General features: G+C 52.1%; 1 protein-coding gene and 1 long non-coding RNA gene across 13 annotated transcripts in view; one reads left to right on the forward strand and one right to left on the reverse strand.

Moving 5' to 3' along the window:
- Nfix (nuclear factor I X) overlaps window positions 1–20,188 on the forward strand; it is a 97,094-nt gene that overhangs the window by 10,916 nt on the left and 65,990 nt on the right. For 2 of the 12 annotated variants that reach the window (XM_039098013.2, XM_039098017.2), the window contains exons 1-2: window positions 16,871–16,900; window positions 17,365–17,896. The exons of 1 other annotated variant lie outside the window; for it this stretch is intronic. In XM_039098013.2, the coding sequence (XP_038953941.1) occupies window positions 16,886–16,900; window positions 17,365–17,896 (547 nt within the window). In that variant the 5' untranslated portion in view covers window positions 16,871–16,885. Of the gene's footprint in view, window positions 1–9,360; window positions 9,714–13,846; window positions 14,145–15,000; window positions 16,306–16,451; window positions 16,901–17,099; window positions 17,897–20,188 lie in introns of those variants that run through there. 9 more of the 12 variants (XM_063278302.1, NM_030866.1, XM_063278307.1 and 6 more) reach the window with 8 other exon arrangements.
- Window positions 1,005–6,434, reverse strand: LOC134483325 (uncharacterized). Its single transcript, XR_010060162.1, has 2 exons — window positions 2,469–6,434; window positions 1,005–1,783 (listed from the first exon to the last, which is right to left on the reverse strand). It is a non-coding gene; the product is annotated as an uncharacterized LOC134483325 (long non-coding RNA).

A 20,188-nucleotide genomic window follows, 5' to 3' on the forward strand; every position in this document is an offset into this window, starting at 1 on the left:
CTGCAATGGCTCACCATTCCTGGCATCACCTCCCTTCCCCTTCCCGTAGGCGCCAACCTCACTTCCAACCCCGCCATTGTTGGCTCTCTCTCAGCCTTCTCTGCTGCCTAGGGCTGGGACCAAGAATGGGGTTTTTGGGGGTGTGGGCATGTGGGCATTAGGGGCTTGCTAGTTACTTACCTGCATGTCTGGAATGGGCATGTTCTCAAAGCCAGTTGGCTGACCTGCCTCGTCATTTAGCCTCAAGGTGGGTAGAGCTAGACTTCGGCACAGATAGGGATTCTTTCCTTTCTGAATTCCCCCTAGGCTTTGTGCTAGCCTCTGGACATCCAGAAGACCAGAGTGGCTGTCATCTGCATGCCAGGCAGGTAAAAGGGAGTCATCGTGGTGTGCCCACACCCTTCCCGTCAAGTTCCTCCTGGAGCTACTGGGATCCTGCTCTCCCTCTCCAGAGCCAGGATGGGGCTGACCAAGCCTGGTATTGGGGACTTGTGCCCCCCAGAGGGACAAGGGACGTTGGAGGAACCGGTTTACTACCCCCTCCCCCAAGCCCGCAGCCCGAGTCTCTCTGCACTAAACAAAGTTTGCTAAGTAACTTCAAATGTTATTTGAGGACGGCCTGGCCTCAGCCCAAGGCGGCCCTGTGGAAACTTGTTTTTCGCTGCCGCTGCCGAGGCTGCAAGTATCAAAGACACACTTTCGGATGAGGGGGGTGTGCTTTCGTGCCTCTCCTCTTCTGTAGCAGGGGCTGGCCCTGAGCAGATGGACACTCAGGGTACACATATCTTCCTAGAGCATGCACACCATAGACTGCAGTAAGCTAGCCATACCATGCAACACATACTGAGGCCTGAAATATGTGTTCCTTGTGTGTGACACAGGGTACTGCCCCTTAGCCCGAGTCCCCAGAATTTTTCCAACCATGAGTCTTTGTCCCTTTGCAGTTGCTGCCATGAAGTTCAGATGCTTAGAGTAATTTTCCTGCTTTGGGGGTCTAGGCATACTTAGATAAGTCTCCCCAGCCTCAGTTTCCCTACCCATAGAGGGAAGCAGAGTAACTGGAGAAGCTGAGATCCACACTGACTAGAATTCCTGGATAGTGACTTTGACCTGGCTGTTTTTCAGCTGTGTTTGGGGTTCCTGGTGTGTCCTAAGGGGTTGAACCCTCCAGGTCAGTTCTGAGAATGGGGCCTGTTATGTCCTAAAGGGTTGAACCCTCCAGGTCAGCTCAGAGCATGGGACCTGTTATTTGACCGCGTTTCTAGGAGGTGGCTGGCATCAATCCCAACCTGACTGTGACTATAACATGGTATGTACTGATCCCACCTTGAGGCCCTAACACCCTTCCAAGTCCCCAAGTCCCCTGAAATAACCTGTGTCAACCTTGCTGTCATGATTTCCTCTAACCTTCCCTGGCTTGCTTTTTTTTTTTTTTTTTTTTTTAAATGCTGGAGGATTTAATCCAGGGCCTTGATCAGGTCAGGCAGTGCCCCTCCACTGAGCTGCACCGCAGCTCTTCTTATTTTGCTCCTTCCTCTTTTCTCAGTCTTTCTTCTCCAGGTCTCCACGTCTTCTGCTAGGAGGTCAGAAGAGAGAAATGGTTATAGGGCATTACGTCAGCCAGGCCTCAGGTCCTCCATTCCGGGGAGGTCTTTAGTCACTTTCCTGGGGGTGGAGGTCACCTAAATACCAGCAAGGACTGGGCCATTGAGCTGACACAGTGGGGAGGCTTTGTCACATGATCTGTTCTGTCACCTCTGAGAGCTGCAAACTGGTGGACCCCCTGGAATATAACAAAAAGCCAAGATTTGAGGGGAGAATGGGAAGTCACCGCTATTCACCATGAGAGCTTACAACCCCCTCTGTCAAGTATATCCTCACTGAGGTGGGTTTGTAGGGTCCTCCAGTACCAGCCTCACACACTGCTCATCTCCACTCACAGTCAATGCCCGCAACACCCGCCACCCGCAGTCTGTCGCGCGGTGACAGCCTGTCACAGGCACTGCCGCACACCGGCACAATCTGTCGTCCACGCACAGTCTCACACACAACCTGTCACACACACACACACACACACACACACACACACACACACACACATACACACAGCGGCACAGTCACACAGCCAGCCTCATGCGATCACACCAAGCGTCACAGCTTGTCACAGCCATAGATTCCTCACAATCAAAATAACAGCTAGGGACCCATCTCCAGAGCAGCTACACAGGGCATGGGTAGGCAGGCACCTGTGATCTGCCACCTTTCTAACATGAGGCAGCTATGCATAGCCTCTTTTACTGCAAAGGAAAGAGGCTATGAACCAAGCTGCCCTATGGGGCTAGACATAGTAGTGGTAGAGAGACTACCCTGGTTACCCTTTCAGCCCCACTTCTACCCCACCCCAGCCCCCGGAACCCTCTGCTCCTAGGAATTCCAGGCAGGAAAAGGGAACCTGGTTATGAAACAACCTGCAGCTCTTGCTCAAGGGTCATCAAACTGTCCGTAGCTGGGGAGAGTTGAACTGTGCCAAGTTGAACTGTGCCCTCTAATCCAGATGCTCTCTGGCTCCAAATGGTGTTCTGATAGGCACTGGAATCGATGAAGTTCCACGCAGGGTGGTGTGCGCCTGCAATCCCAACACTCAGGCGGTAGATGCTGGGGCAGAGGAAGATTGCCACAGTGTGAGGCCAGTGTGGTATACATAGTTGCATACTAGGCTGGACCAGAGTGAGAATCTTGTCTCAGAAAAACCAAAACCCAAATCCAAACCAAGAAACCCAACCAGTCACCCCCCACTGATAAAAACAACCAAAGCAACACAAAAAGGGACAGGCTGCTGTGGGGCCATTGGAGGGCGCGAATTGAGGGTCTGAAATGCGTGTGTATGACTGGGGTGGCCATGTGGTTTGCCTGTGGCCTTGTGGGGATCCAGTTGGTAGACTCAGGCCCTCTCTAGCAGTAAGAAGTCTGTGCCAGGCGTGCACACGTGGCTGTAGAGGCACAGTGCCTTCTGGGTCCCACCACTGTGCCTGGTCAGGCCCCACCATCTCTATGCATCTGCACCCCTACCCCCAGGGGCCCTCAGCGTTCCAGGGTGCTTCCGTCCTCCTTTCAGCCGCCTTCTTTAGCTTTCCCCTCCTTTGTTCCACCCCCGCCGGCTCCCGGGGCTTCCCCCATTGGAGTTGCCTTGGCCAAAACCAACACTGCTCCGACGACAACGCTCCGAAGCCTGCAGGGTGCGGGCCCTGCCCCTTTGGCCGACTCAGAGCCCAGATCCCAGCTCTTCTGGGTCTCACCAGCAACCCGGGCACACGTGGCCGCTGCTAGAGAGTAGGACGCACAGGCAGGGAACAGTATGCAATGCAGAATGCAGGCTCCCAAGACACCTCAGTAGGGCTTTTTGGACAGGCACACACCTAAACAGGATCCAGCTGTTTGGCTCCAACCAGTCTCTAGCGTCTGCGCATGTCTAGGCCTACCACTCCACAGAGGCTGCAGGGGGCACACATCCACATAAAGAAGCCCGACGTCCGGCCTCGGAGTCCCTACACTCTCAATCCCTCCCCTGCGCAGGCAGAGGTGAGGAAGTCCTAGCACGCGTACTACAGTGAGCGTCCACGGAAGTTCCTGACCCAGTGGTCTGTGTACTTGTAAGAGCCTCTAGTGTCCACGCTTGTGGCTCCAAGCGTACTTGGCACGCGTCTCCCAAGCCTGCACGTGAGTGTGTTTCACGTGAACCACACACCTGCCAGACCGCCCAGGGCACCTGGCTCCAAAACCGTATTCAGGTTTTTGGGGGGCAAGGGGTCAGGAGGGGCGACCCTAATTCGCACCTCTTCCTTTCTTTTAGAACACTTTTAGAACGCTCCCTCAAACAGCCATCCCTGAGGGCTCAGGTGAGACGCCCTAGAATGGCTACTGCCCAGTGGCACTCCTGCCTGTGCAGTATTTCTATTGCAGTTTTATCGTGTGTGTGTGTGTGTGTGTGTGTGTGTGTGTGTGTGTGTGTGTGTATGTATGTATGTATGTATGTATGTATGTATGTATGTACTACTCCCCCTTCCTGCTCCCTTTGTGTTAGGACTTTCCACCCCCACTAGACTTCGACCAAACATGCAAAAGCCTGGCAGGGACGAAAGGTTAAAGCGGGATGAACTCCCCTCTTTACTTCGGATGTTCCAGGTTTTTAAAGGCCGCACACCTCTTCCTAGGACTGCCTTGGCTGCACTATTGGATCCTTCAACACTCCTCAAACCTAATCCGGGTGGTGGGTGCTGGAGGTCAGGGGACGTGTGTGTGTGTGTGTGTGTGTGTGTGTGTGTGTGTGTGTGTGTTTGCCTTTGCCTCAATTCACAAAGAGGCCATTTAATGCCCCTCAACACCCACTCTATGCTAAATTGCCACCAGCCGGCAGTCTACCGTGGCCTTTGGGGGCTGCGCGCTTCCAAATGCTTTACGTGAGTCCAGCCGGGAGTGCTCCTTCAGCCGCAGGATTTAGCAGCCGGTGTGGGAGTGGCTAAGATGGAGTGCAGTGGAGACTCCCTGAAAGCCCCCAGGTCCAGCCACCACTGCCCTTTGTCGATCTTAAGTCCCCTTTCCAGTCTGTTGGTCACCATCACGTCCCTCGGTGCAGCCCCAGTTGTGTGTTCTCCATAGGTGACAGCCTCCCATCCAGGGTTGCCTTCGGTAGTAGCCCCCGGCCCCCCGGGTGTTCCCTTGGCACCGCAGTGTGTGGCATTCCCCCGGACCCGCAGCTGCTACTGTCTCAAGACCGAACAGTGCACAGCGTGGGTGGGAATGGTAACGAGGTCTCCCGAGGGCCTAGGAGGACCTCGCTGACCATCGTCCCTTACACCTGGCACTGTCCTAGTTGCATCGCCGATCTGCTTGGTGGGACAGCAAGGTCGCCCGGGCCAAGGCGGACTTTGCGCACAGATGCGAAAAGGCGGGAGTGGGCGTCGAGGCGAGCTAGAGTAGCGCGCCTGTGGCACCATGGCCGCGGGGGACTGGAGTGAGTCTTGCGGACACCTACCTCGGGGGCAGCGAAGGGAACTAGTGTCAAAGACTCCGCAAGCACTCAGACAGGGCCATTTACACCGGCTAAGCCCTCGCAGGGGTCGGCGTCGCGAACTGTCCGTGGGACCTCGCGGTGAGCAGACGTGTCCCGGCTCCCGATTTAAGAACTACCCACAGGACCCCATGTTGCTCGCCTCGAGGGTTCCTTCCAGGGCGCGAGGTGCTGTCCAGGGCTGCTTTGCCTCAGTTTCTCCGCCGGAGTCCAGCTTACGGGAGCCGGGTGGCGGTTGAGGCACTCTGGACTAGCGCGGCGGGCGCCGGGGGCTCCGGTGTTTTTCCTAAGAGGTTCAGAAGCCGGAGTCCTCGGCGGCCACCCGGACATCAGTCCCGCCCACAGCCTTGCGGCCCGGGGAACCGGGCGACACTCCCAAGCCTCCGATTTGTAGGGAGCATTGGCGGCAGGGAATTATCAGGGGAGATTTTTGTGCCGTGGCTTGGCTGAGGTTGAGGGCATTTGGCCTTCAGGGAGCGCGGACAAGAAGTGACTAAGAGGCCGAAAAAACGCGAGTCCACCTCTTTTTTGCTTCCAGGCCGCCGGAGTCGAATTGTCTTGTGCAGCCTTGTTTTTGTTGTTGTTTATTTTATTTTGTTTAAAGACAAAAACAGAACAAAAGGTACCCTCGTTTTAGAAATTTATTTTGCCCCCATGATCAGCATGGGTTTATCTCTTGGGGCTGACTAATTTTGGGCCGCCAAAAAAAAAAAAAAATGGGCCTTTTGACCCATTGCTACCTAGTCTGTTGGGGACTTCCAAATGTCAGGGCCAGAAGAGGGAAAAGTAGAAAAAAAAAAAAAAAAAAAAAAAAGAACCTATGCGGTGAACCTGTGGGAGAAGGGAGAGGGTGTAGGCTGTTGTCCCCTGAGCCAGAGCCGCCCCCAAGAAGTTCCAAGAAAGTCTCCACCAAAGCATCTGAATTACTTAAACACACTTTTATAGTGCAGGTCCACTACAGTCCCCAGTTACATAAGACTTTACTCGCTCCCAGTCACTCACTGAGGGAGGTGACCCCGGGCAGTGATTAACACCCAGACCGGCATCCCGGACTCCGAATTTCAAGATGACCCACCCGAGCTCGGAGCCTTCCTCCCATTCCTCTCGGAACTCCCTGACACACTTAGCGCCTTATTATTGTTCAAGTCTCCCGTCTACCCCGCTTAATTTTTTCCATTTAAAGTTTTATTACTACTTATACAAAAGTATACAAGACGGAGCTGAATGGTCGAAACAGGCAGAAAGGAAGGAAAGAAGGAAGAAAAGAAAACAGATGAAAAAAAAATGCTGGTGACACCCGATGGTGAGGCCGGAGAGTGTCACCGCAAGGGTGTATAGGTTTTCAGAGACCAATTTTCCAGGTAGAACCGAACATAAGGCACTGGGCATGCCCTCCGTTGAAAAGGCACTATAGAATGCAAAGCATTATTTTAATTTTAATGAAGAAAAAACCCGTCTCATTTAAGAGTGCACGTTTGTGCTTCCTCTGTAGTCAGAGCCCGGGTTTGCCACAGCAGAGTCTGTAATCAGGGGAAAATACCAGCTTTGTTGGGGGTTAGAATATATCATTGGCTAATGTGGTGGTTTAAAAAAATAATGCTAAGAATTGGAATAATTAAAGACTGAGAAATAACTCGTGTACTTGTCCTTCCCATTCTCCCGTGTTGTCTTATTTAAGGACCAGAAGAGTGTTTCTCGGCCGGCCTGGTTAGTTTTAATTCCAGCTCTTTCTCTCCTTTCCGCTTCCCCTTCAACTCTGGTGTGATTCGAAAATCCCCAGACTGGCACAAAGTGGGAAACTTGCTGTCCGGAAACAGTTCTCCCAGAGTTGGAGACACTCTCTTCCACCCCTGGGCCCTGACCTGCTGCCTGGTTTGTAGTAAGTAGAGTATTTTTATAAAGAAAGGAGCTGGGCTTTGGTGCCCCGTGCCAGTGAGGGCACCTTTCCCAGGCTGCTGGCGAGCTTGCTTCGGGAGAGCCAGCCCTGGTATAGGGAAGTAGCTTCGCTGTGTTTTGATTTGGTTTTCTTGTTTTGTATGTAGATCTGGCTAGCCCAAAACTCACTATGTAGACCAGGCTGGCCTTGACCGCTCAGAGGTCGCCCCACTTCTGCCTGCACTGTTTATCTAGCAGCCCTCATCCCAAAAAGGGATCAAGGGCTTTAAAAAATTGTCCTGGGAAGGGCTTAGACCCCTGGGCTATGTTAAATTAAGCTACTTAGCCCCCCCCCCCCCCCCCCCCCGCCTTGGCAGTCCTGTAGGGGAAGATCTGTCTGCTTGGGCTGAACCTGCATCCTGTCTTTGGGCAACACAAATGCTCCTGCCCACAGGCCCTGCTCCAAAGGAAGACCGTACAAAAACTAGACACTGACTGAAGAGGTGTGGGGACTGGAGACAGGGTTGTGAGTGTGGCTGTGGAGGTAGATTTTGGGGTTAGGCCTTCCCCCAGGAGTGGGGAGGACCACTTAGAAGGAAAGGGCCCTTCGGTATTGAGGAGAAAATGGTTCCCTTTGAGAAAGGAGGAGGGGGGGGGCGTCTTATAGCCAGAGAGTGCCTGCAAGGGGCAGAGGGAGTTATTTATTTATTTGCTTCAGGTGTTTTAAATTAAACACATTTCTCTCACTTTCCTGGTTATTTGGTGCTCAGAGTTTTCAGTGATTCCTCCGTTCTATCTTTTACATAAGCAGAGCTCCCCCCACCCCCCAGAGATATCGTGGGAGGTATTTTGCCTTCAGTGCTTTCTCTTTCCTGGTTTCTTTTTAAATTTAATTTTAAAATTATAAAGTAAATTTAGTGCTAGTGAAAGTGTGCGCGTGTGGGGGGAGCCAGCTGGGTCTAGAGGCAGCGAAGGGATAGGCAACCATGCAAAGTTCAGCCTTCCTCATCAGGGGCAGCTGAGCCCCAGGCCTCGAAGTTAGCCTGCAGCTGCCTGCTTCCTGCTCGACGCCTTCTTCCTTGCCCTCTTCCCCCTCAGCTCCCAGCAGGAATCCGGTGGGCAGCGAAGGGCAAACCCGGAGTGGGCTCGTTCACACCTAGGAGCTTCCTGACCTACATACAAAGGTTCCCTAGCCCCTGCCTGTGCCTGCAGGCAGGGTAAGAGGAGGGGCCTTGCTTCCTTAGTCACTAAGGCTGTTGGCTTTTAGCTCTATGGGTCTTGTCCTGACCCCCCCCCCCCCATGTCTTGCTAGTTTGTTGAACTGCAGCACAATTGGATGCTCGGTTGATGGGATCAGAGTTGAGCAGACACACACAGAGAAAGACTCTCTCTCCCCCGAATTACTGAGGGTGAGGGGCTTCTGTTCACCATAGACTTCTGCCGTCACATGAGTACACACACTGGTCTCTAAGGTGTGCACACACACAAATGTTCACCTTGAGGCTGTTGGGTTTTGTTTTTTTTTTTTTTTCCAGAACTGTTCTAAAGGATTCCTAAATTCTGGAAACCCTATAGCTTAAAATTTTAAGGCCTGTTTAGCAGTACTGGAAACCATTCTTTCTTAATCTGGGTGGAGTTGCATGGGTGTGTTCGCTTTGTAGAAATATATGGAGGGAGCAGTGTGCTTACAATGCAAGCATTCTTTATACACAGCGGCTTCTGCTAAAATGTTAAAAAAAAAAAAACCAACACCACACCCCCAAAACTCTGGGCCCAAAGGTAAAGAAAAGGCCTCCCATTGCAAATTTAAAATACAAATTTAAATAAAAATGTACTCCTGCTTACTTTACTCAGTTTTTCCTGCTAAGAGTGGTAGAAAGCCTTGTTTAAAAAAAAAAAAAAAGTAGTGGGCTGAGTAAAAAAAAAAAAAAAACTCAAAGGCGGGCGGTTCACACAGCTTCCCGGCCCATCCTCAAGTGAAGAGGGCGTGTATGCGACCCTAAGACTTAGGTATAGAAGTGGGATTTAGTGTCAGAACCAGAGGACGAGAAGCAGTGCGGAGTAACTTCTTTGCCAATTACATTTTGCTGTCAACATCTGGAAAGCAAAATTGCAGCTGTTCTCCCTGCCCCTCCATTACCACCTCTTTTTTTTCCCTCTCCACTTACATTTTCTGTGAACTTGCCATCCATACTTCAGTTTTCCGCAGTGTAAAAACATGTTCACGGCTGTGTTCAAATTGAATTTTTAGATTTGGACTTTTTAAAAACGTGCATCTTATAGTCTGGCAGCATAATTTTTGGAGCAATGTGTTTGAGCAGGCCAATGATAGGCGTCCTTCGCTTCCCTTTCTCTCTCTGCTGTCGGCTCTGGCCCTGGCCCGAAGCGCGAGGGAGGACGCCCAGCAGCCCTGGACAGCCTCCCTCTTTTCGCCTCTACGCTTCTCGGGCAGGTAGCGACTGCATCGCCCTCCACCCCCCACAGCCCTTCTGCGGTGTTTTTGTTTTCTCTTTGCCCCCCAAAAATATTTGAACCAAAAAGCCTCTCTTTTTTTTCCTCCACCCACAGCAAACTGAAAGGGCTAGTGAACCGTGATTCAACAGAGCGAGGGCGCCTCTTTTCTTCCTTAGCATTAATTAACTCAAGTTCGTTAGGACGTTGGGTCTGTCGCCCACAGTTTTCTCTTGTGTGTGCTGAATCGGGTCATAGAGGGAGACTTCCCGTGCAAACAGTTTGTGTTGGAGCTGGAGGACGCAGAGGGGGAGAGAGGGTGAGAAAGAATGGGAGCCTGGGAGGGAATGAGCGGGCGGCAGAGGGTGGGCACCGTCCGAAGTCCTTCAGGCCCCGGTGCCAGCCTTTCTCTGCAGGGGCTAGGCACCAGGGAAATGAGGATTCTAGGGTTTCCTTGGTAGTGATTCTGGTCATAAAATAATTGGGAGCAGTACATTTTGAGGGACTGGAAAATGTCTAAAACTGAACATTTTGGGTAAGAGGCTTGTCCCGCCCGGCAGGGCCGGCCCAGCTTTCCCAGAACCCTCGAGCAGAGAAAACCCCAGCTCTCCCGGTTCTGCCTGTTGCTGCAGCAACTGAAGAAAAAGGCTCCCTAAGGGCCAAGGGTGCCACGGTGCAGGCTGGCACAGGGGTTTGGAGAAGCCTGGGCTATCGCAGAGGAAGCACTGAGAAGTAACACGGGTGTGGGGGGTGGGGTGGGATGGGATCCTGACTGAGCTCTTGGGGGCCAGGGTGTCTGGGAGTGCCACTACCGGTCAAGTTCTGTCCTTGAACCTTAGTAGAGCAGTTGTGGAAGGAGAGGACCGGCTACTGCAGCCATATGCCCAGCCAGTTTGAGCACCTACTCTTGCCCCGGCTTTCCCCGCAGACATTTTCTTGTGCGGGGTGCACGGACTTCACCTACCCTACGGCAGGCCTTTTTCCTTCCCTCGCCTTTTGTCAGTTTTTCTCCTTTAAAGAAACTTGTGAAGCTGGTCTGTGGGGTTCCTCCTCTTCCTGGGCCCTGGGCCACTAAGGAGTGACACTGTCAAAGCCAACCAGGTGGGTTAGGCACCATACTGCTCTTGCCTGTCTGGTGAGCCTCCGTGGATCCTTTGGCTGTCACCTGTTCTGCTGTTCTTTGAAGGGCCCTATTCCCACTCAGCCCATTGACTAGGGCAGAGAGTCCTGGCTTCCAGCATTTACTTGTATTTGGTGACACGGAAGTTTCTAGCTAAATAATGAATTAAAGACTAGGGTTTTTGTTTCCTATTCCCCATAGAAGACCAGACGAAAGTAAACAATTTCCAGAGGCACTGGGAATAGATCATCTCTTCTAACACCCCCATCCCTACTCTAGCTCATTCTGTGCCAAGAGGGTGAGGGGAGATGTGCTTGGAGCAGGGGAGCGTTCCAGCCAGGAACGAGGCTGCTTGTTGGCCCTGTACCAGGCCACAGCTCCCGATTTGTAGAAAGGGGAGAAGAGGCAGTGTGGGGGGGAGAGGGGGCGGCAGGAGCATTTTTACAGGGGTATTATGCGGCCTGGTTCTGGGATAGACCCCAAATGAGACGAAGCTCTGGTGTGGGCAAATCCATCCATCTTGCCTGAGGACACCTTCCACATAAGCTGCTGTTCCTGAACAGAGGAAGACAGGCTCAAATCAGCCAAAACCCGCTTTGTCCAAATTATCGAGAGCCTCCTCAGAAAGTGCATTTTCCGGTTTCCATTCCTAGCATTTTCAGACTCTTGGATGGTTTAACTGAGCACCAGAGCCTCTACTTGCCTCCCCCAGAGAGGGAGGCCCCATCCACCCACAGGACACGCAGCCAGGTCTCTTCCTTGGCTCTTGCCAGAGTTCTGTCCACAGTGTCTGCCCATGGCCTCTCCTAGCCTTCTGAGGGAGGAACAGGGACCTGAGGAGGTGGGAGATGGGTGTCTACATGTGTGTTGTTGGTGGGGATTATGTATGAAGCTGATGTCCGGACCCAGACAGGATTATAAATGCCAGGAATTAGGTGAACTCACCAGGACTTGATTTGTGGCCTTTCTAATTTCCTGTATTTTTCCTTACCTAGTCTGCAGATACGCGTTAGTAAAATGGACCCTGGAATATCTGGTGATTTCTACTTCCAAGCACAGCCATGTGCTTAAACTGTGGTACTTGTCCAAATCAGTGTGGGCCAAGAGGCCCAGGATCTAAAAGTGTATGTTTAGGCCCAGAAGCTAGCGGCTTGGGGACAAATAAGATTTTGTGTTTAGAGATAAAGAGGCCGACCCGTGGCGGGGCTTCCTGTGCTTATTAGCTGTCTCACTATCAGGAGGCAAAGGCCAGCTACAGGAGTCTGTATCAGTTTTGGGAAATTATTTTGTTTCCTGGAAGAAATTTTAATATTGTACATGTAAGTGATGTATTCTCTGTTTTTCCTCAAACAATCCACAAGGCCTCAGTCCACATGGCTGCTTTGAAAGCCATAGGAAGCCACCATTTTTCGTAGCTAATTTTCTTTCCCCCCTCCTTTGTATCATGGATTCCTTTTCTATTTTCTTGCTTTTCTGCCCACCCTGCTTTCTTTTTCTTCTCGTCGCCCCCCCCCCCCACGCAGCTTTGGGCCCAAGTTGGTGTCCTAGGTTTGCTCTCTGCCTCTTTCTTCTCCCCCTTTGCATTTCTGTTTCTCTCGTCTGCTTAGTCTTTCTTTGGGCATGGGACACATCCCTCTCAGGGATGGCTAGCGCTAGCGGGCACCAGAGTCTAGCTGGGCAGTGTTTCAGTAGAAGATTGCTGTGTTCACCAACTTCTATCTTCTCAAAAATGAGAGAGGCCTTTCTTCCATGAAGTTAAAAATTTCCCTTCCAAACCCCAAAAGTCCATGTGGATCGCAACAGTATTATTTCTGGCTTCTTGACTCCTCTTGCAAATGGAGAAAGCACCTTTCAAACTCCACCTCTCCCTCCCCCCACCTTGTCATTTGGTTTTCCCTGTGGCTCCAAGCACCCCTGCCTTCCTTTCCCTTTCAGCAAATTTTCTTTCATTTTGTCTCTCTCTTCCTTTCTTTTCTTCCTCCATGACCTGAAGGTCTCCACGTTTGTTCTGTCCCTCCCTGAACCATGATTTCTGTTTGAACTCAGACCTGGAAGCATCTTGAGTCATCAACAACTTTCCAGTCTTGACTTGGGTCTGGGTGCAGCAGAAAGCAGGCTTGTGACCTCCAAGAGGGTGGCTTGGGGAAAGGAAGGAGTGGGAACCGGGACAGATGATCTTCCAGAGGGCTCCTAGACTGTCTCCTAACAAAAAAAGGGGATGTTCTCTTGTTTGGAGAGTCTAAGGCAAGCACACAGGCACACAGGGTCACAGGGGTACACACACACACACACACACACACACACACACACACACACACAGAGCTGTTTTCTTTTCTGGGGTGGCCTGCTTACCGGAAGCATCACACAGGAGACACTGCCCGAAGATGATCTGCTCACCTTCAAGGTTACAGCCCTCCCCCCCCCCCCGTCCCGCCTCCCCCCTTCTTCTAAGAGAAGGACAGTTGACAATTGTTCTCCCTTACAGATTGGTGAGGAAGAGTCTATTGCTCTTCTGCCAGAGTCTCCTAGGCTTCCTGCACACACACACACACACACACACACACACACACACACACACACACACACACTCCATGGTCCTGCCACCTCTCACTCCAGAGACCCTGGATAGTTTCCTTCCTCAGTTCCTCAGGGACTGACTGACACACAGTCCCCAACTTCTGTGGACTTTCTCCTAGCCATGCTCCCCAAGCCAGACCTTCAACTGGGTTGTACCACCACCACCATGTTTGTGAAAAGGAACAAGCCAGGATTTGAAATAGAGCAATATTGGCCATTTTCTTTTTTAATATTTAAAGCATAGTCAGGATAGCAACGATACCCTCTACCCTCTAATGCCCCCAAATACAAATTCACTTGCAGCCTTTATGACTTTAGAAAGTGAAATCGCCTCCTCAAGGTGGAGAAGGCAGTGTTCATTCAGTACTTCATGTCTGTCGCTGCTATGCTATCCCTATGCTCTCCTTGGCTGGTTGGCCCAAAGCCTGTTATTCACAGAACGTGAATTATTGAACACCACCCTAAGAGGCCTGTCTGTGATGGCACCTGCCTCCTGCACTGTTCTTTCTGACTGTGTCTCTGGGGTCAGCTGTAAACTCCCTCCACTGGAGCTGCCCATTTAGGGTGTGGGGTTCCAGGTGCTGGATAGCACCTCCCGTTGTTGGGGTGGAAGTTGGGGTGATCTTTTGTTTTGGCTCACACTGGGTGCACTCCCAGGAACCTTTCTGCCACTGAGCTGAAAGCACGGAGCTCAGGGCTTCAGCTGGGGAGGAAAGGGGCACCAGTGAGCGGTGACCTTTTTTCCCTTGCCAGCTTAGGGTTGAGCCTGCTGGTGCCTTCCTCTGCTCTTCCCCTCCCTTCCTGTCTTCTCACTGCTTCCCTGGGCTACACCAAGCCCTTTCTGAAGAGTCCTCCTGCGTGTGGAGGCTCCCCTCCCTCCTGCTAGGGGACCTGGTCAACAGATTTCTCTGGCATCACCTGTCCTGTGTCTGCCTCCTAAAGGTCCTCTGCCTTCTACTTCATCACATCCTTTCTCAGGCCTTCCCTCCATCCAGGCCCCTCAGTTTACGTTTTTGCACATTGCTTGGCTCTTTAGTCTGACTCGAGGGACAGGTAAGAATGCTAACCCGGGAGGAGTAGCAAGGGCAGATCTGGAGGAGGGGAAGGTTGCTCAGAGCGGGAGGTGGTGTTGGTGTGGGGGAAGTAGTAGCGGCGGGTCCGTCTCAGCCTCTGTCACTTCTCCCAGGGGCTGGCTGTTGTGTTTGTAGCTGCGTGTAGAGCTTGCCAGAGGAGCACTGTGACAGGAGGCTATTTTAATAAACTTGCAGTTTCACCAGCCGAGTGAGTTACACTGCACTGGCATCTCTCGCCGTCACTAATGGAGTGTGCGTGGCTGGGTGTGGGCCGAGAGAGGCTGTGAGCTTACTGGGGGCTGAGGAGAAGGCAAGGAGGTGCAGGGTGTGGTCCCGAAGGCTGCCTGGTCTCAGGGACCAAGAGGTGGTACACCCAGCCAGTGATCTGAGCCCGGGCGGTGCTGCTGGCCGGGCACTTTCTGAGCGCTGTCTCCTATTCTTAGTTCTGTAGGCTAGTGAGCAGGGCGGAGGGGAAAATGTCCACTCGCCCCACTGTGCTCCATTAAAAAAAAAGTCTAGGACCAGAGAGAGAGAGAGAGAGAGAGAGAGAGAGAGAGAGAGAGAGAGAGAGAGAGAGAGCGCGAGCGCGAGAGCTGGCCTGAGAGAAAGACTGAAAGCAGAACACAGAGAGAAGGCACAGCTGCTTCCCCAAGGCCTTCTGGGGCTCCCGCCCAGCCGCCAGCCCGCCAGGAGTCAGGCCTTTATTTATTTATTTTCTGGCTTAAAAAAAAAAGTCCGAGTCTTCCTCCATCCTGGTGTTCCCACCCCCCAAGTTTGCTGGGTGGCTGCTGCCAAAGAGACCCAAGTGGGCGCCTGGGATGAAAAATTCATAACTGCTGGACTTCGCTCGTTCATTAGACGTGAACTTGTCGATTGGGCAAATTGTTTTTGGTCTCCAACTGCCGGGGGGCTCTCCCCACCCTCTATGCTAGCCCAGCTCCCTCCTCCCCTTGGACCCAGCCATTGGCTGCAAGTAGAAGCCTCTTTGCCAAATAGGTGGATTCCCCCTCACACTCACTCTCTCTCTCTCTCTCTCTCTCTCTCTCTCTCTCTCTCTCCCTCCCTCTCTCTCTCCCTCCCTCCCTCCCTCCCTTCCTCCCTCCCTCTCCCTCTTTCCCTTGCTCATTCTCATTCTCTCTCTCTCTCTCTCTCTCTCTCTCTCTCTCTCTCTCTCTCTCTCTCTCTGTTTTTCTCTCCTTTCCTCTGGCTGTCTCCCTCCCCTTTTTAACTGACTTGGCACACACAAATGGATGGGGATTGAGCATGAAAAGGGAGGGGGACTTTGAGAGAGAAAAGGAGCCACAACCCCCCCCCCAGCAGTGCTGGTGCACACACACCCTCTCCCGCGCGCTCACACTCACATGCGCACCATCGCACACCCCATCCCATCCTCGTCTTCCTGAGATCCTCGCTCTCTCCCTCCCCCTCTTCCTTCCCTCCCTCCCTGGCTCCCTCTCTCCCTTTTGCTGCGTCTGCCAGCAACGGTCTGCAGCCGGTCAGAACTCGTCCTCTTCCCCGAGAATCTGCGAGCTCCCCCTCTTCCTCTGGTCGGGTGGAGGGAGCAGCTCGAAGTTTACACCCTTGTGCCGCTGCCAAAGCCGAAAGCCTTTTCTTCAGCTGCTGCTTTTTCCCTCCTGGTTTTTGTTTTTGTTTTTCCGGGGGTGGGGGAGGTGGGGTAGGGTACGCTGTTGCGGGTGTGCGTGGGGCGGTGGTAGGAGGTTGGTTTTGATTTTTAATTTTGCATATATATATATATTTTGCTCTTTTATTTTAAACTGCCAGAGGATGCGCAGAGGAAGAAATTGAAACAATTTGTTGGCTTTTGTTTACCTGGTGTGTGTAGAAGCCACCTCGCGCTCTCCCTGCTCGCCATCCCTGACCTTTCTTTCTTTCTACTCCTTAAAAAAAATTAATTTCCCCCTCTGTGCAATGGAGCGTGGGGGGTGGAGGGGGAAGGGTTTGAGAATCCACCCAAGCCCAGCCCCTATTCCCCAGAACACCAATAATAACCCCCTTTAAAACATTTACCTTCCTCCCCTGCTCCTCCTCCTCCCCTCGTCCCACCGCCCCTAACTCATAACTCTGTTGAGCCCAGAATCTCAGAATCAGGCGTTGGCTTTGCCGGGTGCTTCAGATCAATGGTAATTATTTGATTTTTTCCAGCTTTATTTTTGTAAAAAGAAATCAATTATTATTTTAACTTCAAACAAGCAAACAAGCAAAAACCAAAAAACCAAACCAAAACAAAAGGAAAAAAATAACTGAGAGAGACCAGCCCTCTGTCACCTGATTGAAGGTGAAGGGGTTGTGGGAGATTGGGGAAGGGGCCGCAAGACGACCCATGTTGCTTTAAACCCTGATGTGGCTGAGAAAACCATCTTATTCGGGCTAACAAGAAGTGTTTTGTTCATTATCACTGTGATTAACATTAGTATCGGTGCCGATAACAAAGCCGAAACCACATATTTAGGACTTAGATCTGATTTTTGAAAAATGCTGGGGTGGATGTTACAACAAGATCCGGAGAAAGAAAATGCAAACAGTCTGGTGGAGGGGACCCAAAGCTGCCTCCTGCATCTCAGTGGCATTTTCTGTCTTCTGGGGGCAGCCAAACATTGGCCAGTCCGGGCAAGGCAGCTCTTGCATGCCCCTTGCTCTGCACCCTCAGGCAGCGGGACACTGCTGGGACCAGCTGACCCTAGTTCACAGCTGCTGTTGAACATGGAGATGTCATGGGTGCGACAGAAGGGGGGGGGCAGCAAGCCCATGGTGTGTGTGTGTGTGTGTGTGTGTGTGTGTCTGTGAAGCAACATTGTCTGTGTGTGTGTGTGTGTCTGTGAAGCAACATTGTCTGTGTGTGTGTGTGTGCAGACAGAGAGAGAGAGAGAGAGAGAGAGAGAGAGAGAGAGAGAGAGAGAGAGAGAGAGAATAGGTGTGTGGACAGGCGCTCCGGTGCCTCTGTTTGGTTGCTGAGGCTGAGATGGGAGCAAGTGACTGGCGAAGCTAGTGGTGGCTTCAAACCACACTTCAGTAGAGCAATCTCAAGAGAAAATTGCTGGGGGGAGGGAGAAGGAGAAGAAGGCGGTTTTCCTAGTGCCCCCTTCTAACGCTGCGTTTCTCCTTCTCTCTTTCCCCCTCATCCCGTCTTCCCCTCCTCCCGTCCTCCCTCGCCCCGCATGCTCCCGGCTTGCCGCCTGCAGGATGAGTTCCACCCGTTCATCGAGGCGCTGCTGCCTCACGTCCGAGCCTTCTCCTACACCTGGTTCAACCTGCAGGCGCGGAAGCGCAAGTACTTCAAGAAGCACGAGAAGCGGATGTCAAAGGACGAGGAGCGCGCAGTGAAGGACGAGCTGCTGGGCGAGAAGCCTGAGATCAAGCAGAAGTGGGCATCCCGGCTGTTGGCCAAGCTGCGCAAAGACATCCGGCCCGAGTTCCGCGAGGACTTTGTGCTAACCATCACGGGCAAGAAGCCCCCCTGCTGCGTGCTCTCCAACCCCGACCAGAAGGGCAAGATCCGGCGGATTGACTGCCTGCGCCAGGCTGACAAGGTGTGGCGGCTGGACCTGGTCATGGTGATTTTGTTTAAAGGGATCCCTTTGGAAAGTACTGATGGGGAGCGGCTCTACAAGTCGCCCCAGTGCTCGAACCCCGGCCTGTGCGTCCAGCCACATCACATTGGAGTCACAATCAAAGAACTGGACCTTTATCTGGCTTACTTTGTCCACACTCCGGGTAGGTTGCTCTCATCAACTCCCTCCCCAGTTTTATTTCAGTTGCTGGAATTTGTTCTCCTTATTGTTCGTATGTTTCTGCACAGTATAGCTTACAGGCCTCACTGCTAGCCTGTCCTACTGGCCTCTGCTTCCCACGTGGCTGGCGCCTCTCTCACTTTCCCAGCCTCTCTGCCCCCACCCCTTTGCTCTCTCCCGCCGTCTCAGTCTCCTCCCTTGCTGTGGTACCAATTTGGGCATCCTCATCTTTCCTGTAGTAAAGATACTGGATGGTTTAGGACAGGGCCAAGATGTCTCCTAGTTGTCCATCATGGTGAGAGTTTGAGACAGATTATGACAACATCAGCACTAGCTGTTTCTGAGGAGACACACATGTTAGGGGTTGGTGAAGAGGTTCAGACTTTTGTATAGCTTTGCTTCATCCCAGGAAAAGCTGGATCTGGTGGAAGTGGGGGTGCAGGCAGCAAGTTCTGGAGAGAAGGTCTCATAGATAGTAGATAGAGCTGGCATATGAGGACTGAAGGTACTGAGCTGTGCTGGGCTCCTCCTAAAAGCCCAGGTAGTTTCTGGGGTTTGTTTTTGTAGTGTGGGAAGGCAGTGAGCTCCTTTGAGCTCCAGGCTCCAGGATGGAGACACACCGTGGTGCCAGTGGCCCCGAGAGCCTCTGGCTGGAGCAGAGAGGCTTTGTGGGAAGCGGGCCTGTCAGGGAACAGCTATAGAAGAAGTCTTAAACAAACAAAACCTGCAGAAAACCCTCTCCCTTTTGTGCCTTAAGTGTGAGCTAGCTGCCTTTGCACTATAGTGCTGCCTGCCCTGTGTCTGGCCAGGGCTAGTTCATGCTCTGGCCTTGCCCCCCCACCCCCTGCCTCCTACTCCCATTTCCCTTTCTCTTTTCATAATTTCTTTCCACTTTTGTTTTCTTACAAATTGAAACAGAGATGGCTGGTTAATTTTTAGCCTCCACTCAGCTACGCCCAATTTACTGCCGCCTTTGAAACCTAAACAGGCCGGTACTCTGTGATTAAGCAAGGCAGAAGTGTGTTTACATTGTGCCCAACCAACTTGTAATGAGAGGCTACCAAACCTTTGTGTGTGTGTATGTGCATGTGCGTGTGTGTGTGTGCTCGTGTGTGTGTGTGTGTGTGTGTTTTCCTCTCCAGTATTCCAACATTCCCCCCATTTCCCTTCTTCCTCTTGTGTGTGTGTGTGTGTGTGTGTGTGTGTGTGTGTGTGTGTGTGTGAATGTGAGAGAATGTGGCTTTATTTAAGCTCTGGAAAACTGAAAACCTGTCGTCCTGTGTCAGTACCTCCATGTCTTCCTTTGTATTCATTCATAAAAAAGAAAGGCAGTTCACGCCACAGTGGTCACCCCCTGCCTGTTGGGAAAGTTAGGAGGAAGTGGTGTGAGTGGGCCCAGGCACACAGGGCGATATTTCCAGGAGCACTGTCTTTATTATAGAGAGCAGTGTTGAGTAAATGTTGGCACGAAGAGAAAAGACATTCAAGGTCTCTCTTCTTGCTCATCCCCTCTCTGTCTGAGAAATGGCTTGGGTGACTGTTGGCAGTCAGCGAACACTGCCTGCCATGAACCCTCCTACTGTATGGATCTTTCTAGGCCTGTGCTTGGCCTTAAGTGACCCTTCATTTAAAAGACCAGTTTTCTTACCTCTCCTACGGCTTAGGTTTTCTCCTAACTTTTTTTTTTTGGCGGGGGAGGGTGGAGTTGGGGGACAAATGAAGGGAGAAAAAGTTACCCTTCATCCTCAGTGTGTTTATTTCGCCAGCTTGTGGAGGGCAAGAGCCTGTCAGCATTGGGGATGCTGGGGGCTCCTGGAGCAGGAACACACCAGTGTATCTAAAAGATAACTCCCTCATTCAGGGAATCTGAGCCTTCCGCTCCTAGAGCTTGGATCCCGAGAAGAACCAGGTGGGAAAAGTTAACATCCCCCTTTCTCCTAGACTGGCCCCTCTCCCCCCCCCCCCCCCCCGCCACTCAGACCCTGGTAGTCGTGTGTTTCCAGGGCCTCTGTTATTTTAGGCCAGTTAAGTTATCTATTTTTGACAGGGTCTCACTATATCACTCTGGCTAGCCTAGAACTTTGTCTGTAGAACAGATTGGCCTTGAACTCATTAGAGATCTGCCTGTCTCTGCATATGACTGCTGGAATTAAAGATAGGACCAACCAGCCCTAGGCCACATTCTTGACTACTGCCAGCATGGGGCTGAGGTGGGATGGTGTGTGTGTGAGGAAGGAAACTGTTTCCCAGCCAGCCTTCTGGCTGTACTGATCTG

This window comes from Rattus norvegicus, chromosome 19 (genome assembly GCF_036323735.1).
Source record: "Rattus norvegicus strain BN/NHsdMcwi chromosome 19, GRCr8, whole genome shotgun sequence".
NCBI lineage: Eukaryota > Metazoa > Chordata > Mammalia > Rodentia > Muridae > Rattus > Rattus norvegicus.